The 22,640-nt window shown below is 36.4% G+C and overlaps 1 protein-coding gene across 1 annotated transcript in view; it reads right to left on the bottom strand.

Moving 5' to 3' along the window:
* The window catches only part of TRPA1 (transient receptor potential cation channel subfamily A member 1), a 37,479-nt gene extending 18,187 nt beyond the window's left edge, over nt 1-19,292 (bottom strand). Inside the window, exons 1-14 of the mRNA XM_008631375.2 lie at nt 19,012-19,292; nt 16,394-16,556; nt 15,176-15,351; nt 13,341-13,448; nt 12,819-12,927; nt 12,338-12,483; nt 10,923-11,059; nt 8,619-8,667; nt 5,535-5,634; nt 4,522-4,622; nt 3,077-3,246; nt 2,824-2,988; nt 2,064-2,178; nt 665-831 (exon numbers count right to left, since the gene is read on the bottom strand). Coding sequence (XP_008629597.2) covers nt 665-831; nt 2,064-2,178; nt 2,824-2,988; nt 3,077-3,246; nt 4,522-4,622; nt 5,535-5,634; nt 8,619-8,667; nt 10,923-11,059; nt 12,338-12,483; nt 12,819-12,927; nt 13,341-13,448; nt 15,176-15,351; nt 16,394-16,556; nt 19,012-19,284 — 1,979 coding nt within the window. The 5' untranslated portion in view covers nt 19,285-19,292. The remainder of the gene's footprint in view (nt 1-664; nt 832-2,063; nt 2,179-2,823; nt 2,989-3,076; nt 3,247-4,521; nt 4,623-5,534; nt 5,635-8,618; nt 8,668-10,922; nt 11,060-12,337; nt 12,484-12,818; nt 12,928-13,340; nt 13,449-15,175; nt 15,352-16,393; nt 16,557-19,011) is intronic.
* Nucleotides 19,293-22,640: the final 3,348 nt, after the last annotated feature.

The raw sequence follows: 22,640 nt of genomic DNA, 5'->3' as shown, positions 1-22,640 counted from the left end.
ATGATTCATGTTAAATTCTGTTATCAATTAAACAGAAATGTTTTGACTATGCTAAGATCTCCTAAAAAATATGAAACTGGAATGAATTCTGGAATCCTGGGTTACAAAAGTAGGCAAGTAATAATAAATACAGTAAAATCCTGTGAGTATTCCTGTAACTCTTACCAAAAGATGCAATGATTAGGCAATAGTGTAATGCTTTATTCCTAAAGTGGGGTTTCACTATACTGTAACATAAAATAGTCTAAACTGCAGTTGAAATGCCACATTTTAAAATATGTGCAATATTTAAAATCACAATTTTAAATTAAATCTCTTGAATTTTTTCAGTGGTATTTACACTTTGATTAATATTCTGTAGGCATTAAGCATTATGTGATAGGTCAAAATTATTTCTGATGGCTTCTACATGTTTTTTAACACAGAATCCAAATACTCAATGTAATATGAAAAACAACTTGCCACGTATCTGACGTCCATTACAATTATGCCATTTTTGATTTGTGCTCATTAGAACAGAACATAACCTCTGGAATTTTAAACTAAGTACTCAGTTTTACTTATTAAACTACAGATTTTCAGAATTTAATCTAATTCTAAAAAACCCCAACAAAACAAAACACACTGGAAAATAAATTCAAAAAGTGTTTTCTGTATACCTTACCTTTTGTGCAAAATGACAGCAGACACTACATCTTTTCTCCTATTGTGTATTGCTTCATGGAAAAAAGAAGCTACTGCTTTGTTGAAGAGAATTTTTGCACCATAGTCAAGAAGTAACCTCACTGCTTTTGCATGACCTTCTCGTGCAGCCAAGTGCAGAGCTGTGTTCTGTGCAGACAAGCAGTATAGCAGTATGTGAGCAAGTAAAAAAAGTGTTTCAGTGCTTTCCCACGTTGAAAAGCCACAAGCTTTTTGCAGTTGCAAGTCTCAAATGCTTTTACTAGCAACATAGAACATTAGAATATTGTCAGAGATTCTCATAGAGATTACAGACATGTTCTTTATGTCTACAGCTACAGTAGGGCAACATCTGAAGACGAAACTCACTGTAGGTAAGAAAAGCCAATTAATTAATATCTTTTAGTTTCATAATTAACGAACTGCAAGTCACCAATAGGTAAAAATGATGGTACCTACAGATACAGAACACCTGCATTTGATAACCAAGAAGAGAAGCATCCAGTTATATCCAGATGTTCTCATAAAAAAAAATCTGCAAGAAAATCTGAGGGCACAATTTTGTAAATGGAACATTTCTTTTTTCTTTGGTATTTTCATAAAAGTAAGGGAATGAGTGGTTTAGGAATCAAGTACACTGAAACTGACTTTTGAGAGTCTTCTGAATGCACCCAGATTCTTCTGATTGAAATTAAGGACAAAGAATTGGCTTATCACAAATTTATAGTCAAGATTTGTTTCTAATCTAGTAATTCTAAATGTTTTCAACACCAGTTCTCAGAGAAATTAGCAACAGCTTCTGTGTTGGGAATTGAACAGTTCTTTAAAATGATCGCCCTATGTTTCTGATGGGACAGGTTCATACAAGAGGCCTTCAATCCAAGAAAGGGATTCTGTCTTGATCTAATACACACTGCAGTTGTCTACACTCCAGAGCAAGATAGGTGCTGTTTTTGTTGGACAACACTGTGCAGTGGATATTAAACAATATGTTAATGAGCTATAGTTGATACCAGATTTTCAAAAATCTGTGTAAGTTCTTTAAATTTGCTTTACCGATGTTTGTACTACATTGCTAAAATATTCTTGCACTGTACAGGGGGCAAGGGAGACATGTCTAATACACTCAGTATTTCATGTTTTCTATTAGGCTATTTGCTATTTTTTGTCTCCCACTTAAAAGAATTGGATAACAATTTCATCAATCATATATTTATTCAAGAAATGAACATTTAACAGTGGTGAAATGTAACAGCACTGAGTCTGCCACACAAAATAAAGTATTAAACATGTAATACACAGTGGAAAACTAGTAATAGCCTAGCCCTGACATTTCGTCTAGAAGCAATAGCAGACAAGAAACAAATAATGTTAACACATACCCCTTCTTCATCCACTCTGTCAGTACACTTCACATTAGTATCCAAAATGATCTGCATTGTGCGAGTGTATCCTCCAAAGGCAGCATGGTGCAGGGCTGTCCAGCCTTTATAATCACTTACATGTAATGGTATAAAATTAGATATTATAAATAAAACACCTTTTATAAATTTAAGGTAAATGTAAATGTATGCTCCTTTGACTCAGACCTCTTTTCTTTGGCATGAGTACTGCAGAGATGTCCATGCCTTCTGTCAACTACTATGTGAAGGTCAATATACCATTCAGAAATACGAGGTTCAACTCAATAACAGTACTCAGGTCTCCCTCGTTTAATCTCTGTTTCTGAGACATGAGGATCTTTGACCTGAAAGCAGGACTTACTCTGCAAGGCAGAATGCCTGTGAACCACCAGTCCTAAGAAACCCTACTCAAGCCTGTAACTGAAGCTGAAATGATTGTAATATTTCCAAACCAAATTTTTTTCCATGAAAAGGTTCAATATTCTTCTCTCAGGTGGATTCAGAGAAACCTCAGTTTCCCCAGCATTAGAGGCCTTGGCTTTACAGCTAGCCCTGACTCTCTGTTTTACAAGTATTTTATAAACATGCTCTTATGCTGCATGTTTGTATTTGCATACATTAATATAGTAATTATTCTAATATACTCATATTTATATTGCATTAACTTCCCAGCAGATGAACATAAAACATAGGGGGATAGTTCTTTTTTGGCTTAATGAATGAAAATCTCTATACTTACCAGAGGAAAAGAGCCCCTCTCTTCAGAAGAAACTGAACTACCTTCTCATGACCATTCTGGGCTGCCAAATGAAGGGGAGTCATTCCCTTCTTATCACCTTCATTCAAAAGTCTTGTGTCTTTCATATCTCTTATAAGTCGTTGACAAGTATTGATGCGCCCATAGCTTTGCAAGATACACACAGAAATTAATGTCAAAAATACAGAAATTAAAACCATGGCATGGATTCCATTGCCCAGACTGTGCCACTAACCTGGCAGCAAAGTGTAATGGCGACTTCTTATCCCTGCTCTTAGAGTAGATGGAAACGTTGAGGCTGAGTAAATTATTTACAGAGAGGGCCACTCCTTGTCTGCATGCATAATGCAATGGAGTGCATCCTTCATTATCTTCATCCACTACGAGATTTTTAATATGTTCCATCTGTTATCCCCCCAAGAAATACCCAAAAACAAAAAAAGCAGAATTACATCTATATCTCTTATGCTCCATATCTTCTAATAGCTTGCAACAATAGCATTAATACTTTAAAGCAGTATCTAAAAATAAGAAATAAACTTAAGTAAATTTAGGAACAAAGAGCATTTTTTTATCTGCTGATTTGGGGGTCACCATTTTTTTCAAGCAACTACTCTTCAAAGAACATAGGAGTCTGCTAATTTGCATCCTTACTGCAGCCCAGCCACAGCACAATACAGGAAATTCTTTGCTGCCATTCCAACATAATGCTCACTGCTGGCAGCAGAAGGCTTGTACCTTCATACATAAAGGCAGTCTTATAGTCTAGATTCAGGAGCAAAACCTCTGATTGTCAAAACCCAGCAGTTCACTGCTTTACAGTGTAAATTCATTTCCCGTTTCTCTTTTTTCATCTTCACTTCCCTGTTTTCCTCTGTACCTTGTCTAATATGCTACAACCTTTCTTAAAACAACAAAAAAAATCCTCCCACAGTCTGATCCACTTATTTGTCCGAATTACTAATATGATCCATAATCAGAAAGTGCAGAGAACTATCACTCTGTTTTAAAACTGATTCACTACATCTGCTGAAAAGGGAGGCTAAATCCATTCTGAAACACAATCACAGGTGTTCACAAATTTCAGGACATGTTTTAAGATGAGTTATATTTGATTCACATTTAAAAGGCTATTTCTGGAGCTCTGGAGGCCAGAAAATTTAACTGCTTCAAGCAAGCTTGGGCTCTATCAATATGAGTGCTTCATTTCAACATAGCCAAATACAAATTTATGTTCGAAATCTTTTTACAAACCAAATCTAAGACTTCATTATGGTCCAGTCCACAGAAAGCTCCTGCAGAATATGCTGCAAATTCTAGATGTTGACTGATTATGAGCACGTCTCCTAGCTTTACTGCATGCAAGCTGGGAAAATAGAAGTGAAAAGTTCTATATTTTATTGCCTACCTCTTGAGCTATTCAATCCCCCAACAGCAAAATAATTTATGGGATTATGTTATTCCTTTGCCTGGCAATAAGAAAACTGTATTATTGGCTTTGAAATGTTTTCATGAGAGATATGTGATATGCACCTCTTCAAACCATTTCTTGTGACACTTGGGCTACTTAACAAGTAACAAGAATTTCTATAAACATACTAAAATAAAATGGTAGTTGCTTTTTTCTCTACATTTTCTTAGTAAGGGTAACAGAAAGACATAAATTGATATTTACTGTACCTGCAGGTATTTCTCATTCAGATGCTGTAATCCTCCAGGCTGCAACACGGTCAAATGCAAGAAATTCCGACCAAGATGATCTTTTAATGATACATTTGCTCCTAAATAAATATGGAAATAAATACCAGCAACTTCAAAACTGCTGGTTCTTGGCACTACATAATGATGTTTAAGACAAAGGAACAAATGTTGAACAAATATGTTTTATAAATCTATAAAATATTCAAGTCAGCCTTGTAATGTATAATTTTGCTTCCCAAAAAAATCACTCCTACCAACAGCTTTCATCATTCTCTTGTGTGTATGCATTTTGTATTTCATTGCAGCACTAAGGTTTATATGGGGCCCTTATATTCTAAGATGCTGAGCACCCACAATTCAGGAGGAAATTTAAAGATGCAGATAATCACCTCTTCTAATCTTTGAAGTTGTAACCTTATTACACTTTCAAAACTTACTATAAGGCTTTTTAACAAAATCAGTTGTACTATTAACTAGAGGAAGGAGAGTAATAATCATTAACTTGCACCAAAACACAGCAAATGAAAGAGATATAGCTCCAACATTTTCAAGGTGACTGTGATTTCATAAAACCATGGGTGAGGCTTGAACTGTGGGCTTTAACATTCAAAGATTGGTTGTTGGTACGAAACACAACTCTGTATGAGTGGTGCATTTATTCCGCAGTTCCGCTTTACTTCGTGAGCTGCTGAGAAGTGCAGGGATGGAGTGCCAGTGCCACCTCCACCTTGAGAAGCGTGACACATGGCATACACATTCTTCTAATAGCCTGTTCATGCTGTATTTAAAGGGGTGAAATCATCACACCACTTCTTCCTTTATCTCAGGGGATACCAGCAGTGTGCAGCTGTTTAGCTCAGCTGCTCCTGGGATGGATGACAAAGTAGTGAATTCAAATTGAGAGGAAAGTTGGACCCAGAGTTTTAACATGAATGAACCCTGCTCAAAGGAAGTATATATATATATATAGTATGTGTATATTCCTTTTTTACCTTTTGAGAGCAGTAAATTGACAATTTTCCATGATGCACAGGAAGTGGCCAGCAGAAGTGGGGATCGACCTTCTATGTCAACGCTATCAATATTAGCCCCCTGCAAAAAAAGAATTCCAAGTTTATGGTGAATAATGAGTAAATGAAACTTTAAAATGGTGCTACCCTTTATCATCATGGCAGAAATATAGGCATTCTTAGTAACTTCAGATGCTCCAGATAAGTAATTTCACACTACATAAATACACAAATAAACAAACACATTACCTCTCTCTATAAAACTGCTAGGGTTTCTATCCATCAGCCACAGCCCAATCATCTATATATAAAAATTCAGATGCCAAAATAATAGTGGCCTACTTCTAGGTATACTGAACTTACAGCTTATGATCTTTTTTTAGAGAACCTTTCCATGTACTTAAATTCTCAATATAAAATTTTAACTCGAAGATACCAGGATTGACACTATGTAAAAATGCAAAAATTGTAGCCCTTTAAATGATGTGTTCTTATGTATCAAACAATTAGCAGAAAAAGATCTTTCTGAACCTCTACACGATTCAAGAAGTAATGCATCCAGAAATCAGTAGAGTTCAATCTGCATAGCTTGATCTATATTAATTTTCCATTCTTCAGCACAAGCAATATGAACCAAGTCAACTTTGATGCCAAAGTATCTGTATCAACAGTGGGCATATTTTATTCTGTTTTGTCTACTTTTGCACTGACACATATTGCCAGGACAGTATGGTCACTATAGTCACAGTATCACTATAGTCATATCAGCAAAGTACTACTGTAAGCATAAACATATCTATCTAAAAAATCCCACCAAGGGAACAGGAAGATACAAGTAAATGAACCAATGAGATGTATGTATATTTTATGATGGTTTAGACATAATTTTTTTCTAGATATTGAGTTGCAAGTCAAACTTGATGAGTTGAACAAAGTACACAAAAAAAAATCTATTTTATTTCAGATAATATTCAAAGTTGATGAGAAAAAAAATCAATGGCAGCTTTTCCATTAACTTGAATTATCTTTGGGTCCAATCTTAATTTAAGAGAATTAATCACAATCCTGAGCAATATTTACTTTCTCGGATGGTAACACCTGTAATGTAGTAATAAGAAGCACTTAATAAATGGACAGTGATTACTTTACCACGGAGAACAGGAAGCTTCCAATGTATGTTCATTAAATATTTGGGAGTAATACATGCAAGACTCTTCCCCCATTTACCTTTCTACAAGGTCAGACAACCACTTAAAAATTTTTTTTTTCATCAAGAAACAGACCTTTTTGTATCCAAGTGTCTCATTTATTTCAGTGACTACAGGGCAGCAATTTCCAGTTCCTTATGTAATATTTAATCACCTTTCCGCCAGCTAACGTAATTGTTCAGCTTTTGGTAAAGTGAATTTGGCAGCATTCTAATTACTTATCACAGTAAGAAGTAACTTATATATTGTCACATATATTTACCTCATTTATGATACAGCTGAAATAAGAGTTTGTAAAATAGTTTCTGAACTCCATTTACTTTTCCATTTCTGCTACCCTGAATGTATTAACATAAATGAGTTAAACAGATATTAATATAAAAACAAACATGGCAATTTTGTAAATATCAATTAATATTTGTACCAATTTAATCTTTCATTTTCCTTTTAGCAAAGACGCAGGAAGAAAAAGGGGAAAAAGTAAAAAAAAACAGAAGAAAATGTGTAAAATTACTGCTTATTTATTTTGAATAAAATGTGAATATTTAATGCATAAAATAAACAGATGCTTTTCTTTATTAGAACCCAAAAGCCTTTCTGAACTGGAATTTGCTAGTCCTTTCAAGCAGTTACATTGCTGCACCTTTTCTTTTTCACCCTCATGTACACCACAGCATAGGCAGAACTTCGTGATCTTGCCAGGAGTCCAAGGGAGGAGGCAGCACAGGCTGTACATGCAACATTCCTCTAACTCCAACTGTCATATTTAGAACCATTCCCAGACAGGATGAACTAAAACAGTTCTAAAGCATCAGAACTGACATACTTCATATGGAAAGCCAAAGAAACCCTCAGCAAATCTTCTGTGGAAGAGGCCAAAGTAGTCAAATGGCACTCAAGGAATGAAAGTTTGTTCTTAGCAAATGCAGTGTTAAAGGTATTTATGATATAATATTTTGTACATACAAGCCTCCACATGCAAAAACTTGTAACTGTGCTTCTCAGGTAATAAGGTTAGTTGACAGGTGGTTTTTTCAGAGAAGTTTAGGTAGACAAACCTCACCATTTCACATTTGAATCAAAAATAAGCACAACATCTAATTTGAACTAAATCCCTGTAACAGAATTTCTGAGAAAAGCAAAACAGTACGTAGAAGAGAATTTCTTTTAGTATAATTGCCATGAAATTAAGTAAAAATCCTAAACACACATAAAACAAAAAAGAAGTCTGATGTTTTCTGAAAATGTTCTCAGCCAAGTGGGGCGCAGAATGATTATATGAGCTTTAATTTAATTGGCAAAAATGGACATTGGGAGCATAGCCAGTAGCATCCCTGATAACATTTCTTCTCTTTGTCCTTCCTAATTACTCAGTGAAGAAATACAACCAAAGCACACAGAATAAAAAATATTTCTAGATCATGCACAAACTTTGATATACAGCTATGTGATCCCATAGTAATCATATGTACATTCTTTAAAGAACAGATTTATTTCTGAAAAAAAATCAGATGAAATTCAATGCATGTTTAGCATTTGTTTTATATTTCATGTCTGGAAAGTGTAGTATGACCAGACCACTTCACCATATTTGATAAAAGATGTTTATGAAACATTCTGAGGAAGTAAAATGGAAATAAAAATGTAAGATTTCATCCTCTGCAGCTGTGGGATGATATTATGGATCCACAACTACAGTTGTACTGTAACTCTCAATTGTACATTATGAAATGTATATGTCTATCTATCTAAATAGCTTACACCTGAGAACACATTCTGCTTTATGAATTTCCTCTATGCAGACCTGTAGCAATAGATAGCAATAATCTCTAAACATGTTGCTTGATTAAATATTTACCATTGAAATCAAATACTCCGCCAGTTCATAATGATCAAACAACGCTGTTCTGTGGAGAAAAATGCAAAAATATATTAATATTAGAAAGGACAAAGAAGTTTCAAGCCAAAGGATAGCATTCTTCTGCATTTTCTCAATTTTCTAATATTTTCAAATAAATCAATTTTAAAACAAAGAGACAGAGAGATACTCTTATTACATAATTCATTTTAATGAATTGTTTTAATTTTTCTCATGGAGTTATCTTTCCCAACTAATTTCAGTTAAGTTACTACATTTGAAACTCACTGCAGGAAACAAAGACCTCATTGGTAGGTAAACAGGCACTTTATCACCAATTTTTAAGAGAACCAGTAATTTTGCATGTCAAATCATTCAATATACCACACAAGGTCAATACAGAATTCCATAAATTTCAAATGCAGTTTCTTCCAAACATGTCTGGAGCTTGAAATTAATTTCATTATTCAAAAATAATTTGGTTGTGTTTTGTGCAATAATGCTAGTATGAGGTTAAAATGGCAATGGCTAAATGTATTCTGAGTGTGGCAGGCAAGTCCACTTGAAAAAATATGAACAAACTAATTGGTATAAATTGGGCATTTGAAGCATAGTCAGTATCATTAGATAAATATACTGATAACAAGTTGTTGTCAGTTACCAAAAATATTTTAAAGCTGTCTATGCACTTGGAAACTTCTCCAGTTTTACTCTACAGTAAGACACTGAATTATATATTACAGGGGAAAAAAATGGTCAAAGCATGAAAGTATAGCACAGTAAATACACACAGACAAAACGTTTTCACAAGTCAGACCTCTATGAAATATCTGGACTCAATAAGCAACACAGAAGGATAGCTCCAAGGTTGTACTGTATCTCAAATGAGTTGCCTTAGCATTACAAGAGGTAATAATAACATTGGGTGTACTATAGTTAGAACTCATTACTCAAAAGATGCATCTTAAAAATCAAGTCATGGTTCCAAATATGTAGAGATGCCTCCATTATCTATAGTAGGCCCTTCCAGCCACACATTAATACTGAATGTTTCACAAACACTCAAATTCCAAGGTGACTGGAGCGAAAGCAATGTCAGTTATGAAATATTTAGATGGAAACACGACAGTAGGAATGCAAAAGCATCAGGTTCTACCTATCCTTCACTGCTGCTTTGTTTCTCAACAAGTTAATGTTCCTACTCAGTTTTTTTATGTTCTGAGATATTTAGGTGACTTTCTACCTTTCTGATGATTCTTGATAATGTTTTTGCTGTTTCACAGACACCGGGACTAAAATAGTGTTGTCCTTTTTACCAAGCTTTTTTCAAGGACTGTAATTTTCACTGATATAGCAGCCAGTTATCTGTTCAGTAGTACAAGTGTCTGCACAATTTGCTTTGGCTTTCTGTCATCACTTTGTCTTCAGTCATGTTCTTCCATGGTAACATTTCCAAGTGCACCCAAACATTATCTTAACTTTACAGCAAACTCTTTTAAAGTCTTCAATTATCTTTGAATCATTTGACTTTCTACTGTGTCCAAAGAACAATCATCTCCACTGCTTCTACCACTTACTTCATACTGTAAAACTTCTTGCAGAATAACACTGTCAAATAATTATAGTTAAATGCAGTGAAACATATCTTTCTTGCAGAAAATATACATGGGAAAATATATTATATTCCATAGAGTTGGGAGACAGGATGTTTAACCAAGTATCTTTCTGCTACAAAAGACTGAGGAAACTTCTCCACAGTCCAGTGCTCTCGTTTTAAATGGAGTGTGAAAGACTAGAAGTCTTGAGTATTTTTACATACAAAAACACCATTTGCAGCTTTGAAGTCACAGGGAAGTGTACCAACATTTCCTTTTGCTTGATCAGGTATAAGGTAAGTCTTCTTGGAAAATAAAAGAAAATATTCTTTTAAACAATTTATATCATTTTTCACTCATTTTCTGGAGAACATCAACACGTTAGATAAGGGCACTTCTTCCACATTGTCAGAAGATGTTAACAATTCCATAAACTTGTTCCCCTACTACTTTACTGGAGTAAATTTTCAATGTGAACTGTTAGTGACCATTCCTTGACATAGCTCCAAGTAACTAGAACTGTTTTGATTTTGGTATCAGCACCAAGATTTTTAACATTCTGACCAAATTTTTGACTGTTTCACACTGCAGTAAAACCACCTCCCATACCAAGATTCAAACAATGTGGAAGGGTGTTCCAAATGCAAGGAATAACAAAGAATATCATGGCCCACAATTTATAGTGAAATCTGGCACAGCAGCTTCCTACCTGTGAAGCAATGTTTCCTTATTCCCATCTACAGCATCAATAATGGATTCCTCACCAGCATAGGATGACATCATTAGCTTTACAATCTCAGTTGCTCCTTGAGTGGCAGCAAAATGAAGTGCTGTGCATTTTTCATTCTATAAATGGGAAAACAAGACAAAATATAAATATTTAAACCTCAGAAACCTATCTTCCAATCTATTAAACACACTAGTGAACCAGCCCAGGATTTTTAATTCATGAATATCTTTTTATGCAAGTAATGAAGCTTTAGTCTTTAACTGAAGTAGTAGAATTCTAAAGAGATTGATAAAACCAGAAAGGACTAAAGAGATAGTTTTAACAGATTACTATGACGCTTCTTATCACTCTATACAAAGTCCTTAAAATTTGAGATAATTGTACCCTTAACAATCTTTTATACTTTAATTAAAAACCAGACAGATACAGCACCCTTTAGTACAAGAGATGAAGCAAAGGAAAGCCACAGAAAACCATATCTAGGCCAGTAAAAATGAATAAGCAAACAAATGGGTCTATATAATACAGAAAATGCATTTTTTTAAAATGTCATTTACTTCCTTAAATGGAATCTTCCTTAGAAGTAACTCTTAAATCAACTTTTCTGCAGGTAAAAAATAACATTGTCCAATATGCTGGAAAACTATTATAAACTAGACAGTCATAAAATAATTAAGCCATATATACATGATTAGAACAATATTTTCTAGAACAGGAGTCTGTTTAGCTAGATGGGACAAACCAGCTTTGATACATGCCTGAGCGTTTCGACTTTCTCATTTTTAGAGCAGGAACATTTTGGTGAATGCATTGGAATGAGCTTTTCCCCAATGCCATAAGCAGTCTGACCCATCACAAAACCAGCAGCATGAATCATCTCATGCAAAAGCTGTGTGTTCAAAGAATCAAACCCATAAGAGAAGGCAAAACTATGTTCTAGTTTTGCTCTCATGAGTTGATTTCATCCTTGCAAACATTTTGATTAATGATATATATTTTTTAAAATGCTTATTTATGAATGAAGCTGGGCACAGACCCTTACATCAGCAGTGCTACACCATGGTAGAGGCAGTAGTATCACAAATTTGTGTTTGCTTATAAGGAAGATACTGCAAAGGCCAAGGCAAGGCTGAGGATAAACAAGAATGCATCAGAAAGGGTCAGACTGAAGATCCCACTTCTGGGAAGGGATGACCCCATGTCACTTGTATAAACAAACGTCACATTTTGCCTGATTTGAACCAGTGACTTGTTTTCATTTGCTGCTCCCTTGGCTTTGCATTGGAAGAGACAGTGAGCAATGATTATCTGCTCTTCTTTTTTTCATACCACTCAGAGATTTAGAGGTACCTAGATTTTATCACAATTACATTTTGCTCCACTCTGAATTTTACCTGTTTTAGATCAATTTGGGCTCCAAATTCAATGCACATTTTAATCATTTCGAGGTCACCACTCTGAACTGCCAAATGAAGTGGACTGCACTTTCCATTATTGGTAAAATTGATGTGGGTTTTAGCAGAGTGACCCAATTCTTCACCTAAGAGATGAAAATAAATGGATTTTTTTAAGTGAGAATGAGATAACAGAAAGTAAAAGGCATTCAAAACAAACATATTAAGTGTGGAATAATATTCTCCCCTCTCAAAATAGAAACCTGTCACATCTATCATTAAACAATAGATGAATGTACATTTAGGAAAGGAGCTAGCTTGCTGCTGCAATCATACAAAAGTTGGCAGTAAAAATTGCTCTTAGGAATAACTGCAATAACTTCTTGTAAGTTCAAACACAGTTACAATTGCTTTTTTTCACAGTTATTTGAGAACTAAAGCAGCAAATTGGCACTCACTGCTTGGGAACATTGTATTTTACCTTTTTTCAAAAGAATTTCCAGACATGTTTTTGCACCTGAAAATGCCGCTGCATGGATAGGCATACATCCCGTTTTGTTTGGTTTACATATTTTCCCTCCGTTTTCAATCTGAAAAATAATGTCTCAATACAGCTTAATGGCATACAGAAAAATCTGACAAATGAACATGCTCTTACAGATACAGTCTCCTGGATAGCTCTCTCCTTTTTCTTAATGTTGCATATGTGTTATGAAGTTTATATACAAGTATCTAGTATACAAGTATACAGAATGCATGTGCTTCATTCTGTCTTCTTATGACCTTCAAAATCAGTTTTTTTCCTTAAGTTTGCCACTCAGATATAGATATAATATACCCTCTAAAAGATTAAAAAGTTTCTTAGTAACCCATGCAAAGCCACTTGAACACTTGATCCATGATTGACCTTCCTGCATTGAACAAAGACAGTACACAGGAACAGAATAACACTGCATCGAGGCAGAGAGAATCACCTCAAAAGATGATGGATAATTATACTTACCAGGAGTGTCAATGCTTCAGGATTGTCCTTGTAACATGCTACAATTATAGGTGTGTTCCCTGCTTCACCTTCCAAGTTAACATCTGTACTGCTATGTTGGACTAAAATCTAAATGTTTAAGAAAACATTCAGTCAATCATAAGCCAAACATAACAATAAAAGACTATTCCATTATTTTTGTTGTTTACAACCCATAGCACCTGTGCAACTTACTCGTTTTGCATGCCAAAAGCTCACAATGCATAGGCAGAGGAGACACAAAATGCAGGAGAATACAAAAATATGCTGGTGAAAAATGCAGATATGAACAGATATGAAGTAAAATTCTTTCCAGCCGACAGCCAGGTAACTAAGTTAAACTCTGCACATAGCTGCAAAGAATTTTAAAGCCTGGTTTAACAATATCTCAATAATGGGAGAAAGTATTTTCTGTAGTACATTGCAGATAAGTATTTTCAACTGAAGATTTCAACAGAAAATTCCCTGGCAAGTGGCAATGTTGTGGAATCTGCTCAATTAGGAATCTGCTCAGTTGGACAGTAGAATGAGGGGAGATGGGGCTTGATGAAAACTGGGACTGTGCAGTCCTGAAATCCTGCTCCAGTCTCTAGGTTAACAGCTGACACTGAACTATCAGTATCATCAATTATCTCTATGACTGCTTCCAGCACTTTTTGAGAAGCAAAGGATCTGGAAACTGTAATGACCCCACTGCTTATTTATTCCACTAGCTACATATTTATTTAATTGTCTTTCAGTAATTCCAGTTATTTATTTTTTCTGTACTAGAGGAACTGGTGCATTTTAATCACTCTCAGGCAATTTGGCAATAAAAACCAAGAGAGAATTAGTCTGAATAAACAACAGAGTGGGGAAAAAAATGAGAGCACAGATTCAGTCAAGAACCGAAGCACAGAAGCTGATAAAAAGCCCATTTAAAAAATGTAATTGATTTCAGATTTCATTGTTCTTAGTTCATAATAAGTACAAATTTTGTAAAAGATTTGAGGACACTGAAATATTTCTAAAGAAGTCTGAGCCTTGAATACAGATAACATGTGTTTCTTTTGTGTGGATGAACTAGAACAAGAGAAAAAGAGGAAAGCAAGTATTGCAATTTTAAGGTTGCATTCCTCTAAAAAATTTTAAAACTTTACCAATTCTAAAATTCTATCCCTATGCTGCATATGAAATGAAAACATTCTCTTGCACTTAGACAAATGGTTAAAAAATTATGCTGCTTAAAATCTCAATGCTGTTGGTATTTTACAAAGTTCAACATGGACACCTTAGTAATTTCTTCACAATATATTTTTGTGATTTTTTAATTGCAGATTTAGTTCTGCTACTACTCGATTATTAGAATGTTGGTTCTAAGAACTGTGCTTTCTGACTAGTTTTAATCTGGTTTTTACTTTAAAAATACACTAGTTTCAAGGAAGTCTTGATACTTCTACAACATCCCATACAGTTGTAAAAAAAAAATCAGAGCATTATAATTTGAAATAACACATGCCTACATGAAGTTTCAGTGTTAAAAGGAACCCTTTTAAAGAAAGTTCCTTGCGTTTGCAAAATTGAAAAGCATTTTCTGTGAACCATAATGACTACTATCATAGCACAAACATCAGTATTCCTATAAATCAGCAAGTTACTTTTTATTTGCAGTGCTAAGAAGATGCAAACATTTCTACAGGCATCACGTTACACATCCTGCTCGCTGAAGAAAGCATATGAGGAGATATGGCATGTATCAACAAGGCCTTGGTGCTCTGCACACAGCTGCTGCTGAGCTACTTATCAAGTGTGTACATTTACGTGGACTTTAGACTTACCTTGACAATTTCATTGTGCAGGGACTGAACAGCCATATGCAAAGGTGCCATCATATTGGAGTTGAGAATATTTGGATTCGCTCCTCTGCTGAGAAGCAAGCGAACGCTTTCAATCTGGTTTTTCTTTGTGGCCCAATGTAGTGGGGTATTTCCAGAAGAATCCATCACATTTAATACTAGGTCAAAGGAGAGAAAACAGAACAAAAACCAAAGCAAAACATCAAACATTCTGATTGCACTGGAAAAAAAGCGCATCCTCTATGAAGGTGTAGGTCTGTGCTACTGCATTTCTTTGAAAAAGGAAAGGAAAAGATTTCATGAGATGCAGTGCATTGTGTTAAATTGATTAAATATTGTGCTGAATATAGAGTATTTGTGAGAGAAATGGGAAACCTGTCTATTTCTTGCCCATTACTATATATCTTTTTTTCCTCATGTAAGAAGTTACTTGATTTCCCTCTCTCCTTGACTCTTTTTCCTATTTTATTTGACTTCGCAGCTATTTCTTTAGAGGCTGCACAAAATAAATGAGTGCAAAGAACTGAAATAAGAGATAACAAATAAGTGCTTGCAAACTGTAAGAAAATTAAAGACCATATATACTCTGTTTCACTTCAGAACACAAATCAATTCACACCAGTTATAAAAATGGTCTGTTCTACACATATATTTTGAGCTTGAAAACTGAAGATAAACTTCAACAAATACCCTAATAAATTATGACCAAAAAGACAGACTGAAAATAAAAAAATATATATTTCAGCTAAAATAATCTAAAATTAGATTGGCCATCAATAGGTGAAAAAACCAAGATTTCAGGGCCATTGTAGGTTTTCTCAGTAGCCTACAGTCTTATCATTGGAGTCCGATGTAGTTCACAATGCTCATTATGTAACAGACACATAATATGAATAAGGAAGACAAAGTCAAGTCTTCTGTACATCACTGTAGCTTTCTTTTTCATAGTGAAGACTATCTCTCTGAGTGTCAAAGTAAGGCATATTGATTCACTGCGTTAGAGAGAAAACAGTCCTACATAACAAGGGTGACCCAAACCACACCCGAGACAGTGCAAACAGTTTGCAAGACAGTTTGGATTATATATATTATATAAATGGAGATAACACATATCAGTCCTGTTTCAGTTGGGTAACAGACACCTTGGTTATTGAACTTTTCTATTCTGCTGAATAAAGTAGTTCATAAAGTGCACGTTACCTTCGCAGGAAGAATCGTCTATGATCAACTGCATTAGTTCTATTTGTCCTCCTTCGGCAGCGTGATGCAGTGGGGTGGCATTTAATTCATCCACTTTTGTAAGCCCAGAACGATTCTTCTTGATGAAGCTCCGTAGCCTACAGGCACTTCCATCTGAAATAACCTGTTTTGGAGAAAAACATTCTCCTAAAAGGCTGGAAGTTAGCAATGCTATAATGGGTTTTTGTGGGCATCTTACCACTCAGTAACTCCCTCCCAGTTTGGTTTCATACAGAAGTTCACAAATCATGATCAGATTGAGCCAACAGTGAAACTCTGATTGGTTTAACTGACTGCAATATAAGATCCAGATGAGAAACAGCGCAAAATGAACAAAACTGGTAATATCTTCAACGCATTGTTTTCTCTTCTGTAGTGAGCTCAAGATCCTTCCCTCACCACGGAAAATATCAAACAAGCAAATTCATCACTTATGTTTTTGTACTCTTTCCTGTAGTGGCCATGTCAAATGAATGCAACAGAGAGGAAAATTAATAATCTTGATAAATTCCTTTTTTTAGATCTTTCTACAGAGACTGATACTGTGTACTTTGGTTTCAAGTTCAGCCATTTGGCTTCTGTGATGTTCTTTATGTCTGGGAAACCAATATATTTTTTAATTTCAGCAGCATGCTTAGAACATCAGACTATTATCTCAGCCTGAAACAACCCAGTATCTGCCCAGTGAGCCCACTGACAGCTTGATATATTCCAGGTACTATGCTTTACAACCAAAGCCCACTATGGAAACTCTGCTGATTCTTATTTTATGATGTTCTCCAAATATTTGTGTTACAGTGATTCAAACCTCATATTTCTATGTGAAGAAAAGTGATAGAAAAAAATGATTGCAGTAGAATGGGCAGTAATTTAAGAAACAGATATGAAAAATTAAGAGAGAATAAAAAAGAAAAAGAATTCAACTACATTGGATGGAAAAAAAAGGAGAAAAATGCTTATCTAATGTAATGCAAACTTTCAAAAGGTGTGTAAGCAAGCAAAGAATAAAAAAAGGTAATTTCCTAAAATCACTTCTTTTTTTACACACGTAAAAGAAAAGGAAAACTTTGCCCTCCAGGATACCCTGAGTCACAAAGACTCAACAATTTTTGCTGTCCTTGAGCAAATATACATTATAGGGCAGCCCATTCAAGAGGTTGAGCACGTGTTTAGCTTCATTCACTTTAACAGTCCCACTGACCTCAGTGAGGTTACTCATGTCAATAATGTTACAAATGTGTTTAAACATTTAGAAGACTGAGGCCAAATACAGGGCTAGTGTCTGCCTCAAAGGTGCAATCAGAAAAAGCTAACTGAAAACATGTGATATAATTGTGGAAAGGGTATTTAAGATGAATCATCTGTCACAAAAACAACAGGTCAATTACACACACAAATATCTATACATTTTAAACACACCAAAAAGCTATCTAAGAAAACCTTGTTAGAGAGCCCAGTATTTTCTATTCCTTCTAATGTTCTACCTTTAGTATTTCTATTGATTTAGACCACATTTTTCCACTTTTAACACTGGATTTATTTCTCAATGTAAGACAAAATGTGGCATGATGATAATTTCTATCAAAAAAGTAAGATTTATCAGCCAATACTGCAGTGTTTCACTCACAAAATAAGGAAGAAAGAAGTCAGTTAGGTGTTCTCAGTACTTGGGTTGGTTAACAACAGCAAAGCAAGCTATGGTAAACAACAGCAGCTCCTTTGCCCTGTGTCTGAACAGTTCTGTAGCAACAGATCACCCACCAGAATGACAAACCACATTATGCTGGAGAGGTGTTGCTCAGGTCTATAGCTAGCACACAGAAAACATATGTGAATGGAAATGACCTCAGGAGGTATTTAAACCCATCTATAAACTTTGTCAAATTTGTTTAGCCTGCTGTTAAACATCTCCAAAGTTATCCAAGTCTTCCATCCTGTAAGCAAACTCTTCCTTTGCCTAATTATTCCTACCCTTAAAAAAGACCTTGCCAGATTTTGGTCTAGGTCTCCCTAACAGCAATACAAATGCATGACTTCTCATCCTATTCTCTGTTAAAAGTGGGAAGATATTACGTCCTTCCCGGCTGCAATCTCACTTTTGTAGTTGCACTGTTGCTTCCCTTTCCCTTCGTAACAGTCCCAGTGCTTCTAAACTTTTCTTTTGTGTCATTCTTGTTAGCTGATCTGTTAATTTCTGTCATGACCTCTGGACTTCCCTCTAAGTCGGAGTCTCTTTCTGTGCCCAGGGGGAATGTGTGTTCTGTGTCAGCAGCCTGCCACCCACACCCTCCTTCGCCTGCTCCCCTACCTTGCCGCTCAGCCTGGGCCACACAACATCAGTGTCCTGTGCCTTGGCACCGTACGGCCAGGGCTACTCCCAGCCTGTCTCCTATCCCGCACAGATCCTCCCTCCCGGGTCCGCTGAGTGAGCGGAAAGGGTCTCCTGGAGGAATGGATCCCTGGGACATAACCACTGCCGAGCCCGCACAGCTCCAGAGACCGTCCGCACCCTCGCCCACCTCACCCTCCAGCTTCAGCCCTCTCTCCCAGCCCCGGGCCCGCCGCCCCTCCGCACGCACCTTGAAGACATCCTGCGAGGCAACGGAGGCGGCATCCGCCTCGCACACGACGCCCTGGTAGGAGCTGGAGACGGCCGCCTTCTCCCGCGCCCGGCACAGCCGCAGCAGAGAGCGCTTCATGCCGCCCGCCCGCCCGGCTCCGAGCAGCGCCCGCTCCGCCGACCTGCGAGGCGACACAGCGAGTGACGGCCGGGACCCGGCGGCCGCGGGGGAGGCGGGGAAAGCGGGGAAAGCAGGGAAAACAGGCGGGGGCGATCCCGCCGGGGCGGGCATCCCTCCGGGCGGCGGCTCCCACTGCGGGTGGGCAGGCCCGGGCGGACCCCGCGGGAGCGGAGCGCCTGTGCCTGGCAGGGACCACCGCCTGAAGTGGCGCTACCTACCCTTGCCCTGCCCTCCCGCCTCTAAAAAACGGGCTCGAGTTTTCTCCTATTAGTTTCTCTTTGGAGCCATAAAATTTTCTTGCAGAATTTTTTTGACCAGACAGTTTGGGGAGGCGTAGGACAGCTGTAGGAAGAGTATAGAAAGAAGTAGCATGAGGTGTTTCAAAGGGTTAATCCTAAAGCGCCTGGAACTGAGTCAGTCTTTACGGAAACGTGTAACTCGGGGAAGTAACAGTTTCCTTAAGGTGAGATGAGCAGCCCTGCCAAAGGTCAGGTAGTGGACGGGGCAGAGGCTTAGGAAAAGCAGGAGTCGTCACAGGAGGTGGTATTTTGCCTGTGTTTTCATGGTTTATGGCAAGCGGCAGCTTAAGGACTGCCAAAACCAGTTGTCACACCCCATATAGCTGTCAACAAGCAATTCTCCATTATTTCGCTCATTCCCTTTTTAAAGCCATTTTATACTGTCTGTGCCACAACATCCTGTGGCACTAAGTGCCATAATTTCATTATATATTTGTGAAAAAAAAAAGTTTTCTTTTACCACTGGCTTCACTTAGTGCTCCCTAGTGTTTTTATTTTGAAAAAATTGAGCGTTCTTCCCCATTTCTTTTCATCCCTGTTAGTGTTCATTATTTCACAAAGTTCTTCCAGCACTTTGCTCACTGATGGGGCTTTGTACATGCGGTTTTCCTTCTTACAGATACCACTTTTTATCTCTGAATAGCCACATCCTGCTACTCTGAATCTTTTCCATGTTCCTTTAGAAGTGGAATGGCAAGACTTACATGCTCAAAGTATATTCAAGTGATAGTATTCATTGTTTGCTCAATTTTTTCTTTCATTCCTCCCATAAATGTTCACAAATATGTTTGAGGTTTTTTGAATGCCACTGAGCTAAGTTTCCATAGAAATTTTCTCCACCACATTCCCACTTCTAACTGGTGATAGTATCAATAAATAGCATTCAGGTACACACTCATATGAAGCTAGTTAGGGTTATGTTTCTTTTGGGTACTCACCTAGAGTTTATCAACATTGAATTTCATCTGACATTTCATTGCTGTATCAGATCATTACTAATCTTTTGGGATCTGCCACAATCACCTGTATTTTTGGTCATTCTGAAAATTCAGTAGTGCTTTCCAAGTCACCAGAATGTTTTTGCACCATTATATCATCACTGACTTTAAGGGGTCCCAATGAACCTCCTTGCTTTATGAAGTTGTATTCCTACTCCATATTTTTGAACACTTAACCAAATTCAGGAAATGTTTCTTGCCTGTCCTATGACAGTTTAGTTTCATTAAAAGGCTATAAGGAGGGACGTTTTTGAAGAACATTCCCAATTCCACTTGACTCTGGCATTGTTTGTACCTCTTTTGTTTGCTGATTCCTTCAGTTTCACTGGTGTGTGCAACACCAGACTTCTCTCTACAAACTCTGCGTTTGTTATTTTGATCCTGTTGTTTTGAGCCTGCAACTCCGGAATTGTTTGTCGTAAGTTTCTGAAGTTACAAATCCTTAACTAAGGAGTCTTAAGGCCATAAAGCTAAATAGTTCTAAGACTAAATGGGTGGGTTTAAGTGCTTGTGGTAGAAACCTTCATGATGCCTTGATTAGGAGCAGGCCCAGTTAGTGAGAATGTTCACCTTCCTGTGGTGAGATCCTTTTGAATTCCCTGTCTGGTCTTGACTTTTCTGTTGCCCATAGTCCTCTTTATGAGAAATTAAACTCAACACCTGGGTATTGTATAAAGAGAATAAGTGCAGTTTTCTGTAGGAATCATTATCTGGAAATATAAGTGTCACTGAAATATCAGTTAGCATTAGTAAAATTATCATCAATTTCTTCTTAAAATCCCCTAAATTTCAGCCAGAGAAATGCTGTGAAACAATAGAAGTCATGAACCTCAACCAACCAGAGCTTTACTAATTTTCTTGAATCTGATAATACTGCTCCCTTCTTTTAAAATTACTGCTACATTTTAGTCTTCTAGTAAATGTTCAGAAGAATGTTCAGAGTATTGAAAAAGAGTACAAAGATTTTCCATTCCCAGTAGGATTCAAATGGAATTTTAAGTGGGCTGACCACAGCTTTTATTTCTGCGTAATGATTTGACATAAGGAACTAATTCACAGAAGTAGTCGAAGAGTAACCTTTCGTACAGCTGTTTTTCCCTAGAGTGGATTAAAATACATTTATACCATTTTATTTCAAACATGATCTTGCTAATGGAGGAAGCGCATCCATTAGTACAAGCAAAATTCACTGAGGGTAATAATACCACAGCATTTCATTAAAAATATGATTGTTTAATAATTAAATTGTATATACAGTAAATATGCACCATTATTACTCCAATACTGGACCCTGAGTAACACAGTACTGCAATTTTGTTAATTTTTCAGACACAGGAACCATAAATTCAAGCAAGTGGCAGTAATGAAAAGGATGTACTGTATGGGTTTTTTGCTTTGGAAGTGATTTATTTGGCACCAGTATTACATAAATTATGATGTGTAAAGTGATCATTAGGATTTCATGAGTCAGCTTAATTCAGTAAACCAAATGAAGTCATGATGCCACTTCAGATGTTGATTACAGGCATTCAGGAATTAATCTCAGTTATGGCCTAAACAAGCAAGAATCCATTGTCTCCTAGAAATTTTCAGAAACACACTTGTACTTACCATGGAGAAAAAAAATGCTACTGTCATTTTCAGACGAGCAAGGTCAACTTGAATAATACTTTACACTTATGTCTAATGGATTTTTCACTGCATTCTTTGTTCTTGAGATTTTGTTGTAGTAAGGAACATGCTGTTATGCTCAGCAGAAGGATTTACGTCATTGGCAGGTTTGGTATGTGCCTAATTCTTTAAAAAAAGAGGTTATAGAAAACAATAATTCTTTCTATTACACTCCAGAGTCTTTCCTTGTCTAATGATAAAATATGATGTGAAATAACATCTTACAGATTTTGAGTCCTACTCTTAATATATTGGACAAGAAGAAATTTAAATAGAAGCTTGTAGAGTAAATCTGTGATTTGAAAGGAAGTAGAAATTGATTTTATGGTTAATATCTATTGTAATAAGCAGGTGTCACTCCATGAGAACATTCTTGATAAGGATACTTCCTAAGGTGTCCAGTGCAGCCCAGCAATTAATTGAAGCAACTATTGGCTTCATATTAGCTCCTAGATAAAAACATTGTGCTGGATCTAAAAGAAGTTTAGGGGTATGGTAG

The sequence above is a fragment of the Corvus brachyrhynchos genome, unplaced genomic scaffold, assembly GCF_000691975.1.
Source record: "Corvus brachyrhynchos isolate BGI_N302 unplaced genomic scaffold, ASM69197v1 scaffold633, whole genome shotgun sequence".
In the NCBI taxonomy this organism is placed as follows: domain Eukaryota; kingdom Metazoa; phylum Chordata; class Aves; order Passeriformes; family Corvidae; genus Corvus; species Corvus brachyrhynchos.
Note: the sequence above shows the minus strand (reverse complement) of the source record. Positions and strands in the feature narration are given on the sequence as shown.